This window comes from Neovison vison, chromosome 12, assembly GCF_020171115.1.
Source record: "Neovison vison isolate M4711 chromosome 12, ASM_NN_V1, whole genome shotgun sequence".
NCBI lineage: Eukaryota > Metazoa > Chordata > Mammalia > Carnivora > Mustelidae > Neogale > Neogale vison.
This window is the reverse complement of record NC_058102.1, coordinates 14,701,641-14,725,900: the sequence shown is the minus strand read 5'-3', so window position 1 is coordinate 14,725,900 and position 24,260 is coordinate 14,701,641. Positions and strand designations below refer to the sequence as shown.

The window sequence follows — 24,260 nt, the reverse complement described above, 5'->3', positions numbered from 1 at the left end:
ACTTAGGGACAGAGCCAGGATGGGAGCCCAGTCCATCTGGTGCCAAAGCCTAGGGACTTGGTCGTGGAATGCCCTTTCTAAAGGGGGACAGTGGTAAGAACAGCCCCCATTTCTTGAATGCTGGCTATGTGTCGGCCTCCAAGCTGGTGCTTCTCGGCCTCTGCTGGACATTGGAGTCATGTGAGGAGCTTTAAAAATTGCCCGTGCCCAGGCTGTCCATCGGAACCTGGGCTGGAGCCCAGGCATCATCAGGATGCTGAAGTCAGCCAGCCCTGACGAAAGAATCATAGGCCCATGAGAGTCTGAGCATGAAGTAAGTGCTGGAAAGCGCACACCTCCCACCTCTTCCCAGTGTTTGTGAAGGGGGCACTTACGCCAGAAAGCCTGGAACTAATTGGGGAGGTTCCTGTAATAGGAACCATAGAGTAGGCATCTAGTGCATGTTTGCCGTGCAGACCCATTGAATGAGAGACCTGCGTGGGGAAAGCACGCCCCAGAGGACTCTGAGGCCTGTAATTGCTTTTGACTGGGGAAGGTTTCCTGGTCACATTAGCCTCAGGTTACTATAAGGAGGAGGGACAGTTTAGTGGGCCCCCGGGGAATTCTCTGTGTGCTTGCCCCGTCCCCATAAAAGAAAAGCCTCATTTGTGGTTTGAAATAGGCCGAAGAGGGCTGAATCTGACCCAGAAGAAGGCTCCCAGGGGCCTGTTCACTTCCCTTCCACGCTGACAGAAGAATTTTAGCAAATGAAACTGCCTGGAGTCTCCTCCCCACCAGACGGTTTAGCATCGTGCACAGGCGAGCACCGGACGCAGCTGCACCTGCAAGTGGGGGCCTCCGGAGGCCGAGGATGCGATTAACTTCGGGCTTCAGCTGCCAAGAAAAACAACTCCATAAACAGGCCCTTTGGCCTCCTAAGGGTTCGTTTTGCCCCCTTGCGAAAAAGGCCTGTGTTGGCGGAGTCTGAAGGTGGAGAGGGGCGGCCTGATTTAAATCCCATTAACCCCAGGATCTCCATCTTCTAAAGGAGCGGCCTTTTCAGCCCGCAGCCCGACCGGAATAAATGAGATGAAACAATGGAGCAGGGACTGTGTTTGAGGAAGTTCCTCTCACGGCTCTGGTGGTGGTGGTGGTTATTGGTCTGGCCCTTAGAAAAGAGAGGAGCTAGGGAAATCTGTTACCTGCCTAAGAGCAGGACCCCGCCATACGCTGATGTGGTATTGTAGATCCCCAGGACCCATCAGCATGGGGGAGCGGAGGGGCCATGAGGCTGTGTGATCTTTTCACCAAGTCTCCGCCACCACCATCAGCACTCTGTCATCTCTGCGACAGGTGGGTAGTGGCAGAAGCCCAAAGTCAGCACATGGAGACCCAAGCACAAAAGGGAAACAGAGGGCTTGTGTTTGTTTCAAGCGCGCTTCCTGGGTGCGCAGGCCCCGTGTTAGGCACGGGAACGCATAGATGGACGGTCCACACCTGGGCCTTCAAGCTCCAGGGAAAAGTCACACTGGATTCGTGGATGAGGTGCTGCCCCATCACCTGCGGTCGCAGCTGGGAGATCTGAGAAGGCTTCATCGATGTGACCACTGAGCTAGATCCCAAAAGAGGGGGCCAGGTTCAACAAGTGAAGAAGAAGAAGGGAAGGGCATCCAAGCAGAGAGAACAGCTTGGGCAAAAGCCTGAGACAAAACGCGGTGATAGGTTCGGTTAAAGGCAAGTGGTTGGGACTGGTCAGAGTATAAGAGGCAGATGTTGTCAAGATGAGGAGGAGAGAGAAGGGCAGAGTGGCAGATGAGATTTGAAAAAGTAAACTAATCCTTAGCAACCGGATTCCTAACAGCGAAAGTGTGGGAACAATCCAGATGCCCCTGGGCTAATGAAGGGCTACACAAAATGCAGTACATTGTTCAGTCATAAAAAAGAAAGAAGGAAAGATCTGTGACAAGGGTGAACCTTGAAAATAGGATGCAAAGCAACAGCAGCCAGATCAAAGAGCACGTGTCGGAGGATTCCATTCATACGAAATGTCTGGAATGGGCACTTCCCTCGTGGTTGTCAGGACCAGGCCAGGAGGGAGTGGGAACGGTTAGTAACGGGCACGGGGTTTCTCCTGGGGGTGTTGGAAATGTTCTAAAACTAGACAGTGAGGACAGTCGCACAACATTGTGAATCCACTGAAACCACTGACCTGGACACTTTAAACAGAAACAGTTTGCATTACGTGAGATATATCTCAGTAAATCTGTAAACATGGTTTTTTGGGGGGGTGGTTTTAAGATTTTTTTTTTTTTATTTTTTTATTTGACAGGCAGAGCAGAAAGGCAGGCAGAGAGAGAGAGAGAGAGGAGGAAGCAGGCTCCCTGGTGAGCAAAGAGCCTAGTGCGGGGCTCGATCCCAGGACCCTGGGACCATGACCTGAGCCGAAGGCAGAGGCTTTAACCCCCTGAGCCACCCAGGCGCCCTGTAAACATGTTTTTTAAGAAAACTATTATTTGTAAACATGCATGCAAAATGTAGATTGAGATCAGTCGCACAGGGCCTCAAAGGCCTGAGTGTAGGTTGTCGAGGTACTACAGGAAAAAGGTGCTTCCACCTCAGGAAATCAAAGAGCTAACATTTACTGAGTTCTTGCCACGTGCCAGGACTTTGCTAGAGCTGTTCTCTGTCGTGTAATCCTCCTCACATGAGGTAGGTAATGTTAGCCCCACTTTACAGAAGATAAAACTGAGGCACAGAGAGGCCTAACCTAATTCAAGTCACCCAGCCTTTAAGTGGCAGAGCCTGATCGGAGACTGAGGCAGCCCAAGTGCAGGGTCCTTGCCCTTAACCACTCCCTTATGGTGGTCACGGACCTTTGGAGTCTAAAGGGACCGTAGCAGACATCCCGGCCCCAGTGCCTCATTTTACAAGTGCCCAAAGATGGGATGTAGCCAGTCCACAGATGCTTCCAGCACAGCTGCCTTGGGGACAGGCAGGGAGTCCACGTGTCATAAGGCAGGCAGAGGACGATGGTGGAGAAGACCATGCCCACTTGGAAAGCCTGTGCACCATCTAAAAAATGAACAGCTTCGTGGGAGGTGGTGACGGCCAGTTCTGCGCATCCGGGGGCCTCGTTCTAAAGGGACACCAGCTGCTGATGCTCTGGTTGGCGCACCATTCAGGCCTCCTGAATCACGTGGACGGTCTGAGCAGCCTGGCTAGGACTGTTCACATCAACAAGACAATGAAACCCCCGACCCCTGATGGCTACACCCCACATCTTGTTGAGCTGTAAGACGGAGGAGGTGGTCCCATGGTAACCCAGAGTTCCTCTCTGGGATTTAAAGAGAATCTTCTAGTCACTGTGGGCCATGCTCCCAGAGGGGAATGGCCACTGGTGCAGGCTGTGTAAGCCGAGTGTCCTGGAGGCAGCCGAATGGGGGGGAGGTGGAAGGGGAAAGCTATGATTGCCGTCTATGATGGAGAGCAGAGCTGGGGTGCGCTTGGAACCCAGCAGAACTGCGGGGAGACAAATGGCAGTGGCGATAAGGAAAACTGTCCAATGAGGAAGAAGTGTCCTAAGGGAAACTTCTCCCACAAGGCAGAGATCCGGCAGGAGCGGATGTTCTAGAGGGACACACAGACTGCCCGGCTCTAAGAGGACTGTGTCTGTGCTGCCCTCGGACCGACGCTTTGCTCTGTGTCCTTTCTTACAGCTGGTCATGCAGTATCTCTACTACGGTGGCCCAGAGTCACTGCTCATTAAAAACAACGAGATAATGGAGGTAAGGCATCCCTGTAAACCCAGGTCACCGGCGTGTGTTGGCAGTGTCTGAGGGCACCTGTGTTGGGTTTTCTCTTGGCTACAGGCTTTGGGGTCCTGCCTGCCTCCTTGGACCTCCCAAGGGCTTCTTGGCAGAGCCCCTTCCTGGAGAGCTGGGGTGCTAGGTAGCAAGTCTGCAAAATCCAATTTTAATTGGCTTTGGGGCATGTAGAGGGGGCTTACCAGGGAGGCTGCGGCTAGCTCTAGGCACAGCGGGGGTGCAAATATCACCATCAGGAGCTATCTTGGTGACTTCTGTCACCAGGAAACATAAATCACAGTGTGCCCCTTGATGTGGTTGCCAGGAGCCCATTATAAGGGCTCCCGGTGACCGTCCCTCCTTCTCGAGGCTCCTTGGCTCCCCACCCCATCTGCTGTCTACCTCTCCGTCAAGCCTGTCCTCCCCTTCTGAGTCCAGGGGCCTGTTTCTGCTCTCTTCTCCCCAAGGCCAAAGGACCCTGCTCCTTCCTCAAAGTGGAGCCCTTGTTGGTTTTCCTGCTCAAAGCTGGGAGCTTTGAACCGGAAGCCAAAATCACTCCACTAATCCCAAGCAAAGGAACCAGGATCCTTTTCAGATGACCGAAGTCCTGGGCACCTGGCCGATTAGAGATGTTAGCACGGTCAGCCCGTCAAAAGATGACTCCACACAGTGGTGGAAAAAATCGAGTTTCGATCCAGGCTCTGCTCCTGCAGAGCTGTATCATCTTGGCCATGACTTAACCTTGCCAAGCCTCAATTACCTTACCTGGAAATGGGAATAACAAAATCTACCTCACTGGGTTTTTAAGATTGTAGGATTTTATAATAAGGTGCCTGCAACAGTTCCTGGCACCTGGAGGGCCATAGGCTGGGTATTCACTGTGTGACCCATTTATCCTTCTCTTTGTAACCTCCCCCCAACCCCCACCCCCCACCCCCCAGTTCCTCTCTGGTCTCTCTGAACCTCCGCACTGACACTTCTCTACCTGCGGACCAAGCTACCCTCTGAAGACGCAGGCTCTTCTGTCACATTTGTTTTTATTTTAGAATTGAAATAACGAATGCACATGTAAATCATATAAATGATGCAGAAGAGCTTGTCACCAAGAAGCAGCTCACCCTGCCGCCCACGCCCGCCCCCATCCTTTCCCCACAGAGCCAGTCCCTTTAAACTCCCAGGGGCCCGGCCACCGCGGTGATGCAAAGGGACAGAGACCCCTGCCCTCGCGGGCTCTCCGAGGGCGCCGGGCATGACATCATGTCTGTTGAGAGGAGGGCTCCGAGGAAGACTGAGGCAAGGGAAGGAGGCCAGACAGTGACGGAGGGAGGTGACCCGAGGTGGGGTGGTCCGGGAGGCTTCTCTGAGGTGACATTTGTGTAGGACACCTGGGTGAACAGAGGGAGTTCGCCGCATCCATGTCTGTCTTGCTAACTAAGGACATTCACCCTTGTTTCTGGACACAGCAACTGCAGGCATTTTTGCTAAAATGCTAAATCTGGTTCCCTTCAGCCTCCTTCCCTCTGCCATATTCGCCTGCAACAGAGTTCTCTCCCTGTGCCTTAGTTTCTGGGGTTTCCTTTGTGCTTTAAAGTGACAGACCCTCCGCTGTGTCCCCAGCCCTTTTCCTTGGGACATCTCTGTGGAAGATGGAGATTTTCCCCACCACCGTCCTCCCTTTATTTCCACCTCCCAACCTCTAACAGGCTCTTCTTATGATTTTTAGCTTCTGTCTGCCGCTAAATTTTTCCAGCTGGAGGCCTTGCAGCGACACTGTGAGATCATCTGCGCAAAGAGCATTAACACTGACAACTGTGTGGATATTTACAATCACGCCAAGGTAATCAATCCCGCCCAGGCTGCCCAAGCATGCGCGGTGCATGGAAGTGGCTCAGGCTTTTCCTTCGCAGACACGGAGTCTGGCCAGAGAGCAGACGCTGGCCTGCCCTATCCGGGCTGAGCTGCCCGCGTTCCTTCCCCCACCTCAGCCTCCCTTCCGCTCTAGAAAAAAATGCCTTGCCCTTCATCTCGCCCCTTCCAAATACAATGAAAGCAGGAGCTCTTGGAGTTTTCAAAAACAAAGCTGTTTCTCAAACAGTGCTTCCCAAACACGAATCACATTGCAGACCCTGAGTCAGCAAGCCCGGTGTGCCCTGGTGTCTGTGTTTCTAACAAGCTCCCAGGTGAAGCTTCTGCTGCCGGTCTAAGCCACCACACCTTGAGTAGCAAGGAATAGTGGTTCTTCAAGTGTGTCCTCCAATCTAGAAACCATCAACCTCTTCAGGGAACTTGTTAGAAATGTATATCCTGGAGCCCCGTCCCAGACCTCGTGAACCAGAAGCTCTGGGGAGAGGCCCACCATCTGTGGCTTTGCACACCCTCCTGGTGACTCTTGTGCGTGCTCAAGGGGGAGCACTGCTGTTCTAGAACTGGCCACACAGGAGAATCACCTGGGCACTCAGTTAAAATCCCTATGCCTGGGGCCTATCAAAGACCAATTAAATCTGCCTCTGGGGGTGGAGCCTGAGAATAGCTATTTTCCAGAGCTTCCTGGGTGATTTCAGATATGGCCAAGATTGAGAACAGCCCTGGAGAGCCCCTAAGGGGTCCTCCTGGTCAGGTGGACCCAACACCTAGTCAGAATCACCTGGGGAGAGTCCTGAATCTTTAGGCCCCCGCCCCACAGTGGTCTCTGCAGTGGGGCTCAAGAATTTGTATATATATATTTTAAAGGTCTTATTTATTTATTTTAGAGTGAGAAAGCACGTGAGTGGGGAGAGGGAGAGAGAATCTGACGCAAACTCTAGCCTGCATGGGGAGCCCGATGTGGGGCTCGATCTCACGACCAAGAGATCATGACTTGAGCTGAAGTCAATGGTCGGGTGCTTAACCTACAGAGCCAGCCAGGCGCCCCAGGAATCTGTATTTTTAACAAGCTCCTGGGGTCACTGTTGTGGCTTCAGCCCTAAGACTCGTCTTAACTCCAATTTGGGGGACCACTGTCCTCATCCAGTTCATGTCACTGTGGGGATACTGGGACCAAGAGAATTCAAATACTTGTTCAGGTGCCATTTTATTTGGTCCCTTGCGCTGAGGACAGGCACGTTAGCATTTGCTAGGAAGAAACAACGAAATGAGTTGAGATCAGGAATTAAAACAAAAAAGCCTTCTTTTGTGTGGCTGGAGCTCAGGACACATCCCCCACATCCACTATCCAGTGACAACTGACTTGAATTGTGCTCTCACTGTTCCTCCTGAAAACTTGGGCTGCCTTTGAGATGTTTTCTATCTTAACAGGCCCTTGTAGCATGCCGGCCCTGTGCTAAGATCCTTGTCACACCTTCCTTTGTAACCCTCACTGCAGCTCTTTGAGGTAAACGTTATCATGAATCCCTTGTCCTAATAAAGGAACGGAGGCACAGAGAGGTGAAGTAACTTGCTTAAGATCACATGGCTGTGGAGATTTTTCTTTTTATCGTGGCAGATGCCATAACGTGAAATTTACCATTTTAACCATTTCTAAGTGTACATTTCAGGGGCTAAGCACATTCACACCACTGTACAGCCATCACCACTATCCATCTCCAGAACTTTCCATCTTTCCAAACTAAAACTCTGTACCTACAGAACATTAATGCCCATTTCCCTCTCCCCTCAGCCCCGGAAACCTCCACCTAACCTTCTGTCTCTATGAATCTGACTCCTCTAGGGACCTTACATAAGTGGAATCATCGCGTTTTGGCCCGTTGTGACTGGCTTATTTCCATTAGCACGGTGCCTTCAAGGTTCGTCCGTGCTATAGCATGTGTCAGAATTTTATTTCTTTTTTTTTTTAAGATGTTATTTATTTCTTTGTCAGAGAGAGACACAGCGAGGGAGGGAACACAAGCAGGGGGAGTGGGAGAGGGAGAAGCAGGCTTCCAGCTGAGCAGAGAGCCCGATGTGGGGCTCGATCCCAGGATCCTGGGACCATGGCCTGAGCCAAAAGCAGATGCCCAATGACTGAGCCACCCAGGTGCCCCTTTTCATTTCTTTTTAAAGCTGAATGATGTTTCCTTGTATGGAGAGACCACACTGTGTCTGTCCATTCACCCATCAGTGGACACACAGGTGACTTCCACCCTTTGGCTGCTGTAGATAATGCTGCTGTGCACATGGACAGGGGACAAATAATCTGTTCAAGTCTCTGCTTTTCGTTCTTTGGGGTATATACCCAGAAGTGTAAATCTAGATTTGTCTTCCTGCAAAGCACAGGTTCCTAACCTTGTGTTTACTGTCTGGCCCAACAAATGTTGGAAATAATGTGCAATAATTGTTGATACACAGAAAAGATCTTTTGATTGGTCATCAGTAAATCGACAACTACAGGCTACTTCCTACACACACGCACACACACACGTGTGCATGTACACTAGGTATTTTGGTTAAGTGAAGGTTTGACCAAAATCTGGTTTCTCAGGACATAGCACATTTTTTCTTTAATCTTCAACTAATGACGGCAGGAAAGCATCGGAGGCTGCTGTCTCCCCAAGAGAAGAGCCTGATTAGTAATCTTGTGGTCCCTCCCCCTCTCCCTCTTCCTTCTCTGCCTCCCCGGGCCACGGAACCTCCAGGTGCCCTGTGAACCCAGCATCCACAAGTGGCTTTGCCGTGGCCTGTTGTCTTGACAGCAATCCATTTTAATCACTCCAGCCACCTTGGCAGGAGGCTCCGTAGTTCTTGCCATTAATAATGAAACTGGCTGCGGTGTGAGCCCAGGCCAGGAATCCGCGGGTGCTACAGGCTCTGCACACCTAAGGCGGGGAACTGCCTCTTTTGCGGGTGCACTTTGGCAGCCAGAACTTAGCCTTTTACAGACACCAGCCATTGCCGTGGCCCCCAGGCCACATCCTGGTGTGTTTCCAATGCAAAAGCTGCCCTTCGTGCTATTTGCATGGAGGACAGGGCAAAGCCAGCCAGCCCCTGCCTTTTCTCTGTGCTGCTTCCCCTGTGCTCCGGATACTACAGCACCACGAATGATCACATGCCATGTGGCTTCTGTTCCTGGCAGATTGTACTGCAAATTGAGGCTAGTTTAGTAAAAGATGGAAAAGAAAGAAACCAACTCTTGGTTCAGCACCCCAGGAAACACAGGCGTTTACACGTTAATAACAATGCTGCAAATGTCAACAGCCCTTGGCAATGTTACCTCTCTGTGACATCTGTTTCAGACAGCTGCAGAATTTCATACAGATGAGAAGCCCATCCCATAAATGCATGGCTTGGCCATCTTTTTCCCCCCCTGGCAAAGCTGTTCCAAATTATTCAGTCATGAAAAAAGGGCCCTCGGGGGCCACCTGGGTGGCTCAGTCGGTTAAGCGGCTGCCTTTGGCTCAGGTCCTGGCATGGAGATCTGCATGCTTCTCCCTCTGTCTGCCTCTCCCCCTGCTTGTGTGTTCTCTCTCTGACAAATAAATAAATAAAATCTTAAAACAACAAAAACAAAGGGGGCCCCAGAGCTACTGATGGCCCTTCTGTGGTATCTTTCAACCTGGGAAAAAGAATAGGCTAGTTCATCAAATTGATTCTAAGCTAGAGTAGTAAGCTCAGCAGTGCTCTGTGCTAGAAAGAACACAGGTTTGGAAACCAGGGGATTCATTCATTAGTGTTTATTGAGCACCTGCTGTTTACCAGAAACTGTATTCATCAGAATATAATAAGAAATTAGTAAGACATATTCTCTGCCCTTGAAAAATTACAGTTTAGGGATGGGGCTCAACAAACTTGTGCTGTAGAGGGCCAGGTAAATATTTTCACATAGGCCACACGGTCGCCTTGTACCTCCTTAACTCTGCCGAATCACACAAAAGCAGCCATAGGCGATATGTACATGATGGATGTGGTTGTGTTCTAATAAATTTTATTTACAAAAGCACGTGAGGGGCCAGATTTTTCCGAAGGGCTGCAGTTTGTCAACCACTGATCTAGGAGATGAGAGTTTCCACCCCAGTTCTGTCAGTAATTAGCTATATGGAGGTAGTCAGGGTCACCATTGAGTAAATATTACCAAATGTAAATGTAAGTATTTATTATTCGTCACTTACTGCCTTACAATGACGGACATTGATAGACAAAGTGAGTGGCCAGGTGTGGTAAAGAGGGTTGATCTCTGTCTGCAGAATCAAAGATAGGAGCCTCATTTGCCCCACCTGTAGAGTGAAGGCTTGTGCTCTAGGACTGTAAGAGCACGCTTCATGTTGTAAGAATGAAATCATTCCTGAGGTCTCTCCCAGCCCCCAGGATACTAGGCGAACCCTGGGTGATAACAAACCCTCTTACCTGCTAAACCTCAGCATGTCCTCTGGGTCTCTCAGAGACCACGAATTACCTGGTGTCTCTGGTTCACTCCTTCCATTTTATAGCTGGGGAAACTGAGGCATAGGAAAGTGATCTGACTTGCTCAAGGTTGCACATGGTTTTTTCGCATACAGTTGCCATTGGTTCAGGGAATGAGCACATGGCATCAGGGAGCTCGTGGTTACAGGCTTGGTCCTTGTAAGGGCCAGTTGGCTTGGCTAGGTTCTTTCTTTCTTTCTTTCTTTTTTTAAGATATATTTTTATTTACTTGAGAGATGGGGGAAGGGGCAGAGGGTTGGGAATCTTTAAGCAAATTCCCCGCTGAGCACGGAGTCTGATGTGGGGCTCAGTCCTGCAACCCTGAGAGCATGACCTGAGCCAAAACCAAGAGTTGGATGCTCAACCAGCGGAGCCACCCAGGCGTCCCTGGGCTAGGTTCTGTAGGTACAGTCAGTTCCCCTTATCCCAGCTTGGCCACCTACTTTGTCCATGTGGGTCACTGGATACCAGCTAGTGAGAAAGAGAGTGATAATTATAAATAGTTGACATTTACAATGACAGCTAGCATTGAGTGCTGAGTACAAGTGACCACTGCTCTGATGCTCCATGTGTGATCTCATTTAATCTCAACAACAGACTATTAGGGAGGTATTATCATCCCCATTTTATGGTTAGGAAGTTCGAGGCAAAGAGAGATTATGTACTCGCCCAACAGCTAATGGCTAAAGTCATAAATCTGAAGAAAAAAAAAGAAGAAGAAAAAGAAGGAAGGAAGAAAGGACGGACGGATGGAAGGGGAAAAAAAGATCCCAGAGGCCCCCCTCTTAGCTACTACATTCCTAACCTGCCTCTCCTAAGTGTGACAAATGACAGAATCATGCCATAAATCATCCCGACAAGTCTGGGATGCATGTGACCTCATTCCCCTGGAACCCTGTCGGCACTGCCTCATTATCATTGCACCATTCCATATCTAACAACTTAAAGTGCATGTCTGGTTTAAAGGACAGGATATTGGGGAGTTCAGAAGGATGATTCAGCGTTTAGATGATGTAGATAATTCAGCATCTAAATAGAGCAGCAGGATGTCATCTCAAGGAGCACTTAACTTCTGAGTGCCCAGTTCATTGTGATAGAGAGACTTACAAGCTGTGGAAAGTGTAGAAAAGGTCTGAAGACAGCCAACCCATATAACCACATGTACTTCCGTGCCTCAAACACGAGTCCCTCTGCCAGGCACACACATGAGGCTAAATACCCACCCTCTGAGTAATGGTGCTGGGCTAGAGGCAGTGCCTTGGTGGTTAACCACATAGCCTTTAGGACTTGAATTACCAGAGTTCCATGCCCGATTCCGCCCTGGATGCACCGTGTGAGTTTGTTGTCAGTTACTGTCTTGTCTGTTTCCTCATCTGTAAATTGGAGGTGGTAATACACCCGCCTCCGGGGAGGTTGGAGATTAAATGAGATGTTGCAGGCCAAGTGCCTGGCAAGGTATCTGGCACATTGTAAGCTCTCGGTCGGCATTCGCCGTGAGTCTGTTACTCAGATAGTTAACTGTTGGCTCCTACATTCAACAAGTACTAAGTATCTGCCATCTGCCGAGCCTCGGCTTGGCCCCTGATCGAGGTCAACATCATCCCTTCCCCACTGGCTTAGTCTGCAAGGAACACAGTGCCCAGATCACTTTCTCGGCCTTGGCACCGACTGCTTGAGCTGCAGGATTCTCCGCTGCTGGGGCTCTCCTGTGCATGGTGGCAGGCCCAGCAGCATCTCTGGCTTCCACCCGTTAGATCCCAGTGGTACACACGTCACCGCCACACCCGGTCGTGACAACCGAACTCCCTCCGGGCTTTTCCAGATGTCCCCTGGATGGCCAAATCAGCCCTGGTAGAAAAACCACTGCCCCAAATCCGGGGCATACGTAGTCCATGCCCACCCGGGACTGCTGTGAGAGTCAAATGGGCTAACACTCCAGGCGCTTAGAGCTGTGTCTGCAGCTCCGTTCACGCGCCAGCTCGCTAGAGTACAACAAAGAAACGCAAAACCCGGGGGTTAAACCAGTAAGCAGGTCTTCAGCACAGGAGTCCACAGGACAGCTGGAAGTTTCTTCTGGTCTCCATGGGCCTTGCTTCTGAAGTCAGCTGGCTGGTCAGCTGTGCTTGGCTTGGGTGACCCTGGCTGGGCTCCGTCACTGTCTCTTCTCAGTTTCCTGGAGCCGCTCACCCTTCCAGCAGGCTCGCCTCGCCTGTTCTCTCTGCAGAGGTGGGGTTCTGAGCAAGAGCGTGGAAGTCTGAACCTGGCCCTTTAAAGCTAGCCCGGGCTTGGCAGCTCTCACGTCTGCCACCTGCTGTTGGCCTGAGGAAGTCACAAGGCCAAGCCCCGGAGAAATGAACCCCAGTCCCCTAGGGGAATGCAGCAAAGCACGGAGAATCTCAGCCGCTGTCATCAATCTACCCTCATGGCTGTTAGCCATTATTAGGTACGCAGGTGGTCCAGAAACCTAACCTTCTCCTGCTTCCTGTCTCTCTCCAGTTTCTTGGAGTCACAGAGCTCTCAGCCTACTGTGAAGGCTACTTTCTCAAAAACATGATGGTCCTCATTGAAAATGAAGCCTTCAAGCAGCTCCTCTATGACAAAAATGGCGAAGGGACGGGCCAGGATGTGCTCCAGGACTTACAGAGGACGTTGGCCATCAGGATTCAGTCAATCCACTTGTCCTCTTCCAAAGGTTCTGTCGTATGAAACATCCAGGGCAGGGAACGGTCCCCGGGGACTTTCCAGACCCTGCTGCTGCACTGGCTTCACACAAACACATACCAAGTTCACCTGGCGTCTGTTTTTGGCTAGGCCAAGGAGCTGTCTCTACTGCCTCAGCTTCTGTCGAATAAGCAATTTCAGCTCCTGTGTGTTCCTGTTGAAAAACAAAGGACATGCCTCTGGTCTGTAGGTCAGATGGCAGCGGGGTCCGGAGCTTGAAGGTCAACATTGGGCAGCCAAGCCAAGCCCATCGGAAAGCACCCCTGGGGCAGTCAAACACGCGGGGCGGGGACCACCGTCCAGTGGTTGAATTGAGGACTCAAGGTCGTCTGGGTTACCGGTTGAGAGCTGGAGAACATGACTGGTCTGACCCTGATGAGCGAGCGTTGTGTTCCCACGAAGGACCTTCGTCTCTGCGGTTCAGGGAGAGTCAGCGTGGTAGCGAATTTGCGAGATTGTTACCAATCACGAAGAAATAAATTGGCAAATTTTTAGGGGTGGGAACTTTTTAAAATGTTCATAACAAAACAAAACAAAAAAACAGGGCAGCCTTGTAGTTTAAAATCTATTTCTAAAAGCTTAACAGTTCATTTTCAATTGAATTGTGTTTAGGGATCTGTGTTTTGAGTTTGGGTTTGTTTTTGTTTTTTTTTTTTTTAAAAGCAGTAAGTTACCGGTCTGTACTGTATAAACATATGCATCTGACAAGTTATTACTGATATTCTATACAAGGTAAAATAATAACCTTGCCTTAGTGATCATGGTTACACAAAAGAGGTGCACTGCCAATAATTAACTCGATAGTTGAAAACAATGTGCATGCTAATCGTGATTTTGGGGTGAGAATAAAACACCCCCACATAACAAAACATGCATTTGCATGGGCCCGAACCAGTGAAATATTATGTTTGTGCTTCATTTTTGCCAAGGTAAAAAAAACGTTCCATCACTTCTTGCTAAAAATCCATTTGGTGAAAACTAGAACCTATTCCTTTCCTTTAACAATGATTCTGGATGCTTTTGCAGAAACGTGTTCATAGATGATGCTGATGGGGGGCGGGGAGGGCGCACGCCAGAGGATTTACTATTAATCCCAAAGTTTCCTCTGTATTCTCAGAAGATGTTAATAGTTTGTTACTAGCCAGATATATGACTATGTTAGATTATTTTTAAAGATGAAACATGTATGATAGGAAGGATTCTTTCTGTATCCCGAGAGTGTACAGTTATAAGGTTATCTATAACGAAAGTTTATATCGACAGGGGTCCGTTTTGCTCTGCCATATATTATAAACAAAAGGGATTGGTGAAGTGCCACAATATTCCAAGTAATTTTTGAGTTGCCTTTTTTCATTTTCTTTCTTGTCCCTTAATTTGGAACCTAGCTAGAAACGAGATTGACTTTTACCCTTTGGGGTTGGCAAAGTCTCTTTGGTAAAAACCTCTTTCCTCGCATGCCTTTGGGAAGTTGTGCACGGACCCTAGACTCTGAGGAGCTGCTGTCACCCATCGAACTTGCTCCCTGAGCCACCGTCCAAGAGGACCAATGCCGAGTTACATGGGTGTGATCCGTGAGCACCCGGGCTGTGTCTGCCTACAACGCTGGCCCGTGAGTGATGTGGATCCACAAGGCCTCTCTCCTACTTGGTCATTTGCTAACCTCCCCAGGCCCTACCATCAAATGAAGAAGGGGGGAGGTACTGCCTGCAGAGGAGGCCTCATTCCAGAAGATACACAGCCCACGTGTGAGTCACCGCTGCCTCCTGCCTCCTCCGCATCCTCAGAAATGCTGTGTGATGTTCCCCTCACCACTACTGACTTCCCTGCGAATGTCTTATGCTAGTTTGGGGTCTCTGGCCTCCGATTTGTACAGTGGCAACTCCCGACGGGCTTCTGTTGCAGTTTGGTGTGTGCTTTCTCTGTCATTAAACGATTTTCCCAAGCCGCGCATCGCGTGTGTGTGGTACGATGGAGCTCTTTCCCCGCCAGGTGGGGCCTGAGAACGTCATTCATTTGAAAGATTGGAAAACTGTGGTCCCGCAGAAAAAAGTCAAGGAAAATGAAGACGCCAGGTGAAAGAGAGGGAGGGGCTCGTGTCGTTGGCAGTGGGCTGCCCCCAGTCCGCTCTGTAGAAGAGATGTCGGCCTCACAGGGTCAAGTCCCCTGGGGCCTGCGTACACCTCTGGGTGCCCCACCCCCCTTTGGAGGACTTAAAGGCGAGACCACCTCAGCTACTGGCCTCATGAGACTAATCAGCCTGCAGAGGGTTTAAGCTCTGACTGTCTCCTCCGTGCCTTGAGGAGGCCTTCTGGGGGGTGGGAAAATGGAGAAAAAGAAGTCCCCTCCCACATGGCGTGTCCCCTACCAAGGGCCAGCCTGACTTGATGTTTGTGGATGGTGGCAGCATTCTGGGGTGGGGTGGGAGGGATCCACAGAGGGTCAAGCAGCTCTCCTCTCCGGTAGCCTCATCACTGCGGTCAAACCCAGGCCCCACCTGGTCCGCTGTGGCCCAGCCCGGGTCTGGGTGGAGACTGATTCCCCCCACACCCCGCACCCATCCACATGGCCTACAGGAAGCAGGGCTAGGAAGCCTGGGCAGGGAGGCCAGGGTAAAGAGCTGACCTCACCAGCCCCGAGGCCCTGCTTAGCAGGCAAGCTCTTTCTTTAAGAAGCAACCAAAGTATCCGAGTGCGGGAGCCTGAACTCCGAGTGCTAGTCCGGCCTGGAGAACAGAAGGTCGGTTTATTTTTGACTGTGCTTCACCCCCTGCGTGGCCTCTGGGGTGAGTACACCCTTTGATTTATTCCTTCTGCAAAGATAAAGCGTACGCTGCGGCATTCGCCTTCTACTTCTCTGACAGGAGGCTTTGTCACTCGGTCCTTAGTGAAGCCCAAAGCGTCTGAAGCCCTTAGCGGCTTGCGGGGAGAAGGCTGAGCCCACCTGCCGGCCACAGAGCTCCCTACACCCCTTCCACTGCTAGGAGGGACGGGAGGAGCGTGTGCACGGCCACCCGAATTAACACGAAGGCCCTGGCTGGGCTTCTGCGGCTGCCAAAATATTTGCACGTGTGCGATTGACCTTGTATATCCTGTATTTACATGTCATCTGTGCTTCCCAAAAGGAGAACCCCCCCACTCCAAAAGGGGGATCAAGGTGAGGGAGCTCCCATCAAGGGAGGCAGAAGCTGGAAGCCTCCCCGAAGAGGCACCCTTCAGGGTCCAGATGGAGGGACGGGCTTCTAAGATCTCCTCCGCCCGTGAGGTTCTGTGATTCTGTCTCCGTGGCTCGCATTGTTTCCCCCGCCCCGGTGTAGCCCCAGGCCGGAAGTGTTGGTCCAGGTGGGCGTGGCTTGAAGCCCAGGGCGATCGTGTTAGCCCTGGTGGGCGTGGTTTCACACACACACCACCCTCCCTCCCCCGTTTTTCCAGGAGCCTAGGGCAGCACGCTTTGCAGGCGAGGTGGATAAAGGGGCAAGGATTCCACACAGCCCTTGGAGAAAATCTTTTATTTCCCCAGTCTTGGGTTCCTTGCTTGTTCACATTCCCCATTCACTTCCTCCGCCCCTCGCTTTGCCATCGCAAGCTTGAGTCACAGACAAATGGGTGCAGACCCACATCCCCCCACTCGGGTTCCCTCAAGGATGGGCCATACCCGACACCCTGCAAGACAGCTTTCTGGGCTTCTGGGCTTGGGGGTTCCGGTCTGGGAGATGCACAGCCATCCACTGCCAGACTTCAGGCTGCAAGCAGGTCTGGAAACTTGCACACATCCAAACCAACCCAGCCGCTCCCTAGCCCTGGAACACTGGACAAGTCACTCACAAAGCCTAGTTTTCATTTTTCCATCCTGAAAAATTGGTGTAAATATAACTAGTTACTAGCATCGTTGGGAGGATTAAGCAAGATATTTTGAACAGGTCCTACACAGTTAGCAATGGAAAAAGGCGAGATGGAGCAGGGGGAAGGAGAACTTGACAGTTCACACAAGGAAGGGAAGGTTAACGATTCCGCCCTTCATTTCTTTTTTTGAATTATTAGTTTCAGAGGTACAATTTCGTGATTCATCAGTTGCCTATAATACCTGGTGGCTCATTACCTCAAGTGCCCTCCTCAATGCCCATCACCTGCCCTTCATTTCTAGAACCTTCTACTGCAGCCATGCCAAGGGTGGTTTGTGAGCTCTAGGGTTGCACTACTTTTTCCAGGGAAGGTGGAGAAATTCCCCAAAAACACCTCCACTGCAGTCATAGTTCCTCGCATGGTACCTCACACAAAGTCAGTGATCAAGAAATGTTTAAGTCAATGGATCCAAGTTCAACTAGATTTTCCTACATATAAGTACTATAAATATTTCATATAGATACTAAATGTAAGTACTAAAAATACTTTCACGCTATTACTATATTTGCTAAATATTAGAGTTGCAGGGATTTGCTCTCCCAAACTCCTCATCGACTCAGGAGCATAAGACTCATATTTGTGATTCATGACATTGAGTCCAGAAGGGCCCCAGAAGTGACCAAGCAGGGACAGACCTGCCAGATCGACTCTCAGTCTAGGGCTGGGGACCATGGCTGAAGAAGAGACAGATAGCCACAGATCTCCAGGGGAAGTAAACACCAAATGTCAACTCCAGAAAATGCCAGGATTGCTGTCCTCAGCAAAGTGGCAACTAGCCCACGCCCTTTCCTGCCACTTGAGTGTGTGGACACTCACCCCCCACCCCTCCATGGAGAAATCTCCCTGGTGAAACTTCTCATCACCTGTGTCCTTCCCAAGCTGGTCAGTGCCTTGGCTAAAGCAGTATGTACCTTTGGACGGGACCACTGGGAAGCTGGTAGGATGCCTGTTTTTTTGCCCTCCTTAAAAATAACCCAGCAGATTTTAAACTTCCTGCTTGGTAGGAAAAAATAGAACTTGTACTCAGCAATCACGTTGCACATTAGTTCCCATTACTGATGAGGCAGTGGAGTAATGAGTGCCCTATGAAAGGACATGCCTCCAAGTTTAGCTCCGAATATGAAAAGACAATCTGTCGGCGTGAATAGGCAATTAAAAGAGATGCCCTGATGGCATTGATGCGTTCTCTGGATGTTGCTTTCAGAGTTAACCTCGGATGAGTTCTGAATGTTAATGCCACCTTAGAACTCTGGGATGAAGATCTGCCAGGAGAGTTGGCGGGTGACAGAATGGAGGGGTTCTGGGCTGAGCACCAGATCCCGCCTCTGGTCCTGCTGCTGCCATTGGCTATTTGGTGACCTTGATCAGGCCCCTTCTCCATTCTGAACCTACTCTAAATGAAAGCCTTTCTGAGCTGATGTTCTGTGCACCTGGACTGAACATGTCATACTCCTCTTGCTACACTCATTCATCCAGGAGGACTTAGGTAAAGGAACCTCGGTGCACAATGATATCTTTGGTAAAAGAGGCAAGAAATCCAGCAAACGCCTTCCAACGACGCTCCACACATGTTTTATGATGAGGCTGCTTCTCACCAAATCATAGCCTTGCAACCAGCATCTCCTTTTTGTTTTGTTCTTTTCTCTTTTTGCTCTTAAATAATTACAGAGGGGCGCCTGGGTGGCTCAGTGGGTTAAGCCTCTGCCTTCCGCTCAGGTCATGATCTCAGGGTCCTGGGATTGAGTCCCGCATCAGGCTCTCTGCTCGGCAGGTAGCCTGCTTCCTCCTCTCTCTCTACCTGCCTCTCTGCCTACTTGTGATCTCTGTGTGTCAAATAAATAAATAAATTCTTTTAAAAAATTAAATAATTACAGATTCATAGGAGTTGCAAAGACAGTACAGAGAGGTCCTTGTACCCTTCACCCACTTGCCCTCAGCGGTGGCATCTGAAATGTCTGTAGTATGATATTGAAACCAAGAAATTGACATCAGCACAATGCATATGTCCAGTTCGATGCCATCTCGTCATGAGTATGGATCCATTTTCCCACCACCCCAATCACTGTCCCACACCACAAAGGTGCCCCTGTGCTCCCCCTTCCTAGTCACTCCCACGCCCTTCCTCTCCTACAATCCCAGCCCTGGCAATCACAGATCTGTGTTCCAGCTCTAAAGGTTTGTCATTTTGAGAATATTCTATAAATGCAACTGTACAATGAGTGGCTTGCTTCACTCAGCACCATGTCCTTGAGAACCGTCCAAGGATGTTGCATGTACCAAGAATCCATTCCTCCTTATTGCCGAGTACCGTTCCCCTGTGTCCCATCTCCTTTTTTTTTTTAAGATTTTATTTATTTATTTGAGAGAGAGCATGAGCGAGGAGAAGGTCAGAGGAAGAAGCAGATTCCCCGTGGAGCTGGGAGCCTGATGCGGGACTCGATCCCGGGACTCCGGGATCATGACCTGAGCCAAAGGCAGTCCTCCAACCGAGCCACCCAGGCATCCCCCATCTCCTTTTAACCAAATTAAGGCACATGTTGGGAAGTACGGCAGGAAGACAACCTGACTCTGACCACTTGTTCTCTGCTTGTGGCTCCCAAAAAACAGTGATGTCTCTTGAGAACCGGACATGACTTTCTCATTTTGCAGCATCCAGGGGAGACGGTTTTGTGATGTTAGTGCAACACTTTGGTGTCGGTGATCGATCACGGAGGACCACAGCTCTGCCTTGTCCTAAATGGTCTTTGAGCTTCTATCATGGACTGACTTCTCCAAACATCTCACTGATGGCACAGGGAAGTGCTTTTCAGACTCACTCTGTGTGTACATCATTGGGGATCTCGTCGAAATGAAGGTTCTTATTAAGTAAGGCTGGATCAGGCTTGAAATTCAGCATTTCCAATAAGCATCTAGGTGAGCCTCTTGCTGCCGACCTGGGGAGCACCCAGCCAATGTCAAGTATGGCCATCAGAGATTCATCTCCAAAACTTTGTGCTGCCAGTCTAACCCGTGGCTTCTGTCCGGTTACCCACCTCTCTGGAATCTCAACCTTGTGGGTTATTATGAGCCTTTCCTTCTGTCCCAGACCATGAAGACATTTTAGCAATACATCTGGGGAAATCATTTGAAGTTAAATTTTCCTAGGAGGAGGGTCCAAAGAGTCTAAATTATGCCCAATGTATTATTCACCCAAAACCTCATTCTACCTCCAGTTTTCATAGTCTGTTTTTAGTCCAAATCAAATGTATTTATGCCCCCAGGTGTTCACTGATGCCCCAGCATGCATGTGGAACCTCACCTGCCTCTCTGTTCTAACATGAAGTACCCATCCGCACTCACTTTCGTTTTCCATTTTCCTTGGGTATTGGCAGTAGAAGGAAAGAAGAGAACTCTTGTTTATTACAAGACTATTTCATGAGACTTCTTTCCGGGCTCACAGACCCATACTGAGAATGGCAAGGACACCCAGGAGGACCAAGAAGGGAACGATCAAAGACAACTGTCCCTCCCATGTTCACTAAAACTACTTTGATAGTGGGGCAGGATGAGGGAAGCATCTGGTTCCAAATGGCTGCTGGGTGACCTTGAGACTTGTCAGCCGTTTGCTGTGGGGAATGAGTGGGTGGCAAGAAGAAAGAGTGGCAGATTTTATCCATAATTACTCATTACTTTCCTTCCTTGTCAAGTGAATGACTGGATTTTCAGCACTTCAAAGGACTCCCTCTCATATATTAAATATTGTGGTTGGGGGGTGCTCTCAGAGATTGTTTTCTGTTGAGCCAGTAATAAGAAAGTACATAAAGTCTTTTTTTTTTTTCTAGAAGTTCCTTAGACCAGGGAATGAATATCTACCCTTGATATATGAGAGTTTCAGCTGACCAGTGAGTTTAAGGAAAATCAGCAATATGGTATGGTTGCTTAGAAGAGCTCATTTAGCTGTAGGCTGCATTAATAGAAGCATAATCGTTACAATGAGGAGGGGATGATGCTCCTCTCTGCACTGAAGAGATCCCTCCTGGAGACGTGCATTAGGTTCAGGGCCTGCATGAGTCAGGGTTCCTAGCAACAAGCAACTCTGACTAATTTAAGAAGAAAGGGGATTTGCTCAAAGATATTAGATAATTCAGACATTTGTTGATGGACTGGAGAAACCACTTGAAAGGCGGAGCTTTTAGGGATGACTTACAAGCCATGACACAGGAAAGGCCTGTTGAAGTCCTTGTTGTTGCTGCTGCCACCAAACGCTATGAAGGCCAAAGTCAGTAATGGCAGCTCCATGGTGACAGAGGACTTGATTTCTATGGCCACAAGCACCAGGACAACTCGTCCCACAGGACTTCCCCTGCAAACCCAGCAAAAAGCTCAAGGCCTCTGTCTCCACTTGAACCACAAAACGAAAGCTCCCATTCCCTCCTGGTGTCCCCTTCAGAATCAGGCTTCCATTCCAGCACCACATCGGTCACGTGACTCTGCTTAGGGAGGAGGGGTGGCATGAGAGTTTCAGTTCTTACTGCTGCCTTTTGGGGACAGGACAGATCCCAGGGGATTTCTGTGGAGAAAGATGATGGGTGGCCTGGAACATGACAGATGTCCCCTGTTCTTATTGAAGGTCACAGACTTATCAGAAGAAAGTAACCAGACAGTGAAAGAGCCGCTGAAGGAATGAGGAAGTTTGGAGCATAGACAGGAAGACCTGGGTATGAATAAGAAATTTTAAAAGCCAGAGCAAAGTCTTCTAAAGACGGAATGAGCTGACACGGGTAGTGAGTTCCCCGTCACAGGAAGCATTCAAGAAAATGCTGGTCAACCACTTGATAGAGATACAAACAATAAAGGGGCAGAATTTAAAGGTCCCTTACAACTCAGAGATATTGTTATTTTCTGTTCTCTCCTTCCAATATTAATCACCTACTTGGCCTCAGAAAACCAACCCATCTTGATATATCTTGTGTAGAATTTATAATGACCTCCCTGCCTTCATTTTTGTCAGTGCTGCATTTTATTAAAGCCTGCTTCCCCATTTATCCTCATCATGTTAGTGAAGCAGCAGATCAATTCATTACTCTTACTTATCTAATATAGGAGGAAGAGAAATGGTCTCCCAACCCTCACCAGCTGGAAAGAGAAAAAGGAGCTAGCAGCAATTCCGTTACTGAAAAATGGGACTTCTTTTTATAAAGGGGGAAAAAATGGATTTCAGTAAAGCAATCAAGTTAGGGAAGGGCCATTTCTGAGAGTAGAATGAAATCCACGTCTGGGAAGTTGCACGTGTCAATATCGCATCCGTTGTGCATTTTTTTAAAAGCCAGAGTCAACAGAGAAAAACCAGGAGCATGTGTCAGTTTGGCCACAGGGGCAGGTCAGCCTCAGTCTTCCCTCCTCCCTAATGGGGATACCGCTGCACTGACACAGCAGGTGAGGGAGTGATGGCAGGCTTCAATCACTGGTAGGTAGGGCTCTGTCACAACGCAGCACACCTTGTCCGTCAAACGGGGAAGCAAGAGGGAACCTGGCTGATTGGCTCCCATGTCGCTGATTGGCTCAATCCACCACGCCCCCAGCCTCAGGTCCCCGCAGGCCAGCAGTGGCTCTCAGCATCCTGCCCACGGCCCCTGCCAGCTGCCCTCCTCCCACACTGTTGAGTTCCAGGAGTCACCCGTCGGGGTCCAGTTTAATTCATGACATTCCCTTGACAGCCTCACTCCCTAGAGCCCTCAGGGGACACCAGCCTTGTGTTCATCTCCTGCTCAGGGCTCTCAGATATGGAACCTTACTAAGTAACTGTCAGCTGGTTGTCACATTCCGTCCTAGAGGCGACGGAAACAGTGTTCAACGACCGCGCCTCTGTGTGCTGCTTCGAAGATGTTTCCATGTGGCTGGAAAGGCATTTCCAGGGCACTGGAGAGCAGTGTGTTTCTGGTCCCTCTATATCTTGGGTCCCTCTTTGACACCTCTGAGCGCAGAAATTGGCCTGGAAAGACAGGGTAGGTTTTAGGGGCACCTGGGTGGCTCAGTGGGTTAAGCTGCTGCCTTCGGCTCAGGTCATGATCTCAGGGTCCTGGGATCGAGCCCCGCATCGGGATCTCTGCTCAGTGGGGAGCCTGCTTCTCTCTCTCTCTCTGCCTGCCTCTCTGCCTACTTGTCATCTCTCTCTGTCAAATAAATAAATAAAATCTTTTAAAAAAAAAAAAAAGACAGGGTAGGTTTTAGAGAATGGCTGTCCTGACAGATGAAGGACCGCCACAGCTCAGTCCTGTGCATACTTGCCAGGGAGAGACCCTTGCAATGTGTAGAAATGCGAAAACAAGTAAAAATCCAACATGGCTCTGATTCACCACAGTGAGATCTAATGTTTATCAAGCATTTATCCTGCCGCGGACACTGGACCGAGTGCTTTATGTACGTTATCTCCATCCTCACCATGACTCCTACGTGATGGGGATTTGTACTCCCATTTTACAGATAGGGAAACTGAGGTGCAGACAGCGGGGCTAAAAGCGTGTGCAGTGCTGAAATGTAGGTGCAAACTGCGTGGGTCTGACTTCTAAGCAAGCTTTTACCCTTTGCCGCGCTCTTTGTTTAAAACGTCTCCTTTCAGGGCTCCTGGCAGGCTCAGACAGCGGAGCAAGCAACGCTTGATCTCAGGGTTGTGGGTTCGAGCCCCACATTGGGTTTTAAAATCTTAAAAAATATAAAAAATAAATTAAAAATTTTAAAAAAGGGCAACTGGGTGGCTCAGTTGGTTGGGTGGCTGCCTTCAGCTCAGGTCATGATCCCAGAGTACTGGGATCAAGTCCCGCATTGGGCTCCTGACTCCACGGGGAGTCTGCTTCTCCCTCTGACCTTCTTCCCTCTCATGCTCTCTCTCACTGTCTTTCTCTCAAATAAATAAATAAAATCTTTTAAAAAAATAAAAAATAAAATAAAATGCCTCCTTTCAATGGAGGTAGGAAAAAGATCCTTCTCTCCTATCTGCTGTTTAAAAAAAAAAAAAAATGACCATTCGGATAGCTGTTCAGAAGAGGAAGAAGAGGGGACGCCTGGGTGGCTCAGTTGGTTAAGCAGCTGCCTTCGGCTCAGGTCATGATCCCAGCGTCCTGGGATCGAGTCCCACATGGGGCTCCTTGCTCGGCGGGGAGCCTGCTTCTCCCTCTGCCTCTGCCTGCCATTCTGTCTGCCTGTGCTCACTCTCTCTCCCTTTCTCTGACAGAAGAGGAAGAAGAAACCTTCTGGGGTCAGGCGAAGATTAAGCATGTGAGTCTGTGGTGAGCTGGTTGTGCCAAGGTCAACTTCCTCTGGATGCAATTTTCTGTTTGTGAGTTTTGTTTGGGAGAGACAGGAGTGTTGAGTGGTATGAAGGGTCAGTTCATATGGACCAGTCCTCAGTGGGTATTGACGGTTACTGGGGACAAAGGCGAGGAAGCTGGGGTCCCTCAAGGTGCTTCCTGACACACAGACACAGCCTGGGGACAGAGCTGCTGCCAGG

General features: G+C 49.7%; 1 protein-coding gene across 4 annotated transcripts in view; it reads left to right on the top strand.

Moving 5' to 3' along the window:
• BTBD11 (BTB domain containing 11) overlaps positions 1-14,817 on the top strand; it is a 290,646-nt gene extending 275,829 nt beyond the window's left edge. For all 4 annotated transcript variants that reach the window (XM_044227574.1, XM_044227573.1, XM_044227575.1 and 1 more), the window contains 3 exons: positions 3,696-3,764; positions 5,506-5,619; positions 12,651-14,817. In XM_044227574.1, the coding sequence (XP_044083509.1) occupies positions 3,696-3,764; positions 5,506-5,619; positions 12,651-12,860 (393 nt within the window). In that variant the 3' untranslated portion in view covers positions 12,861-14,817. The remainder of the gene's footprint in view (positions 1-3,695; positions 3,765-5,505; positions 5,620-12,650) is intronic.
• The last annotated feature ends 9,443 nt before the right edge of the window (positions 14,818-24,260 follow it).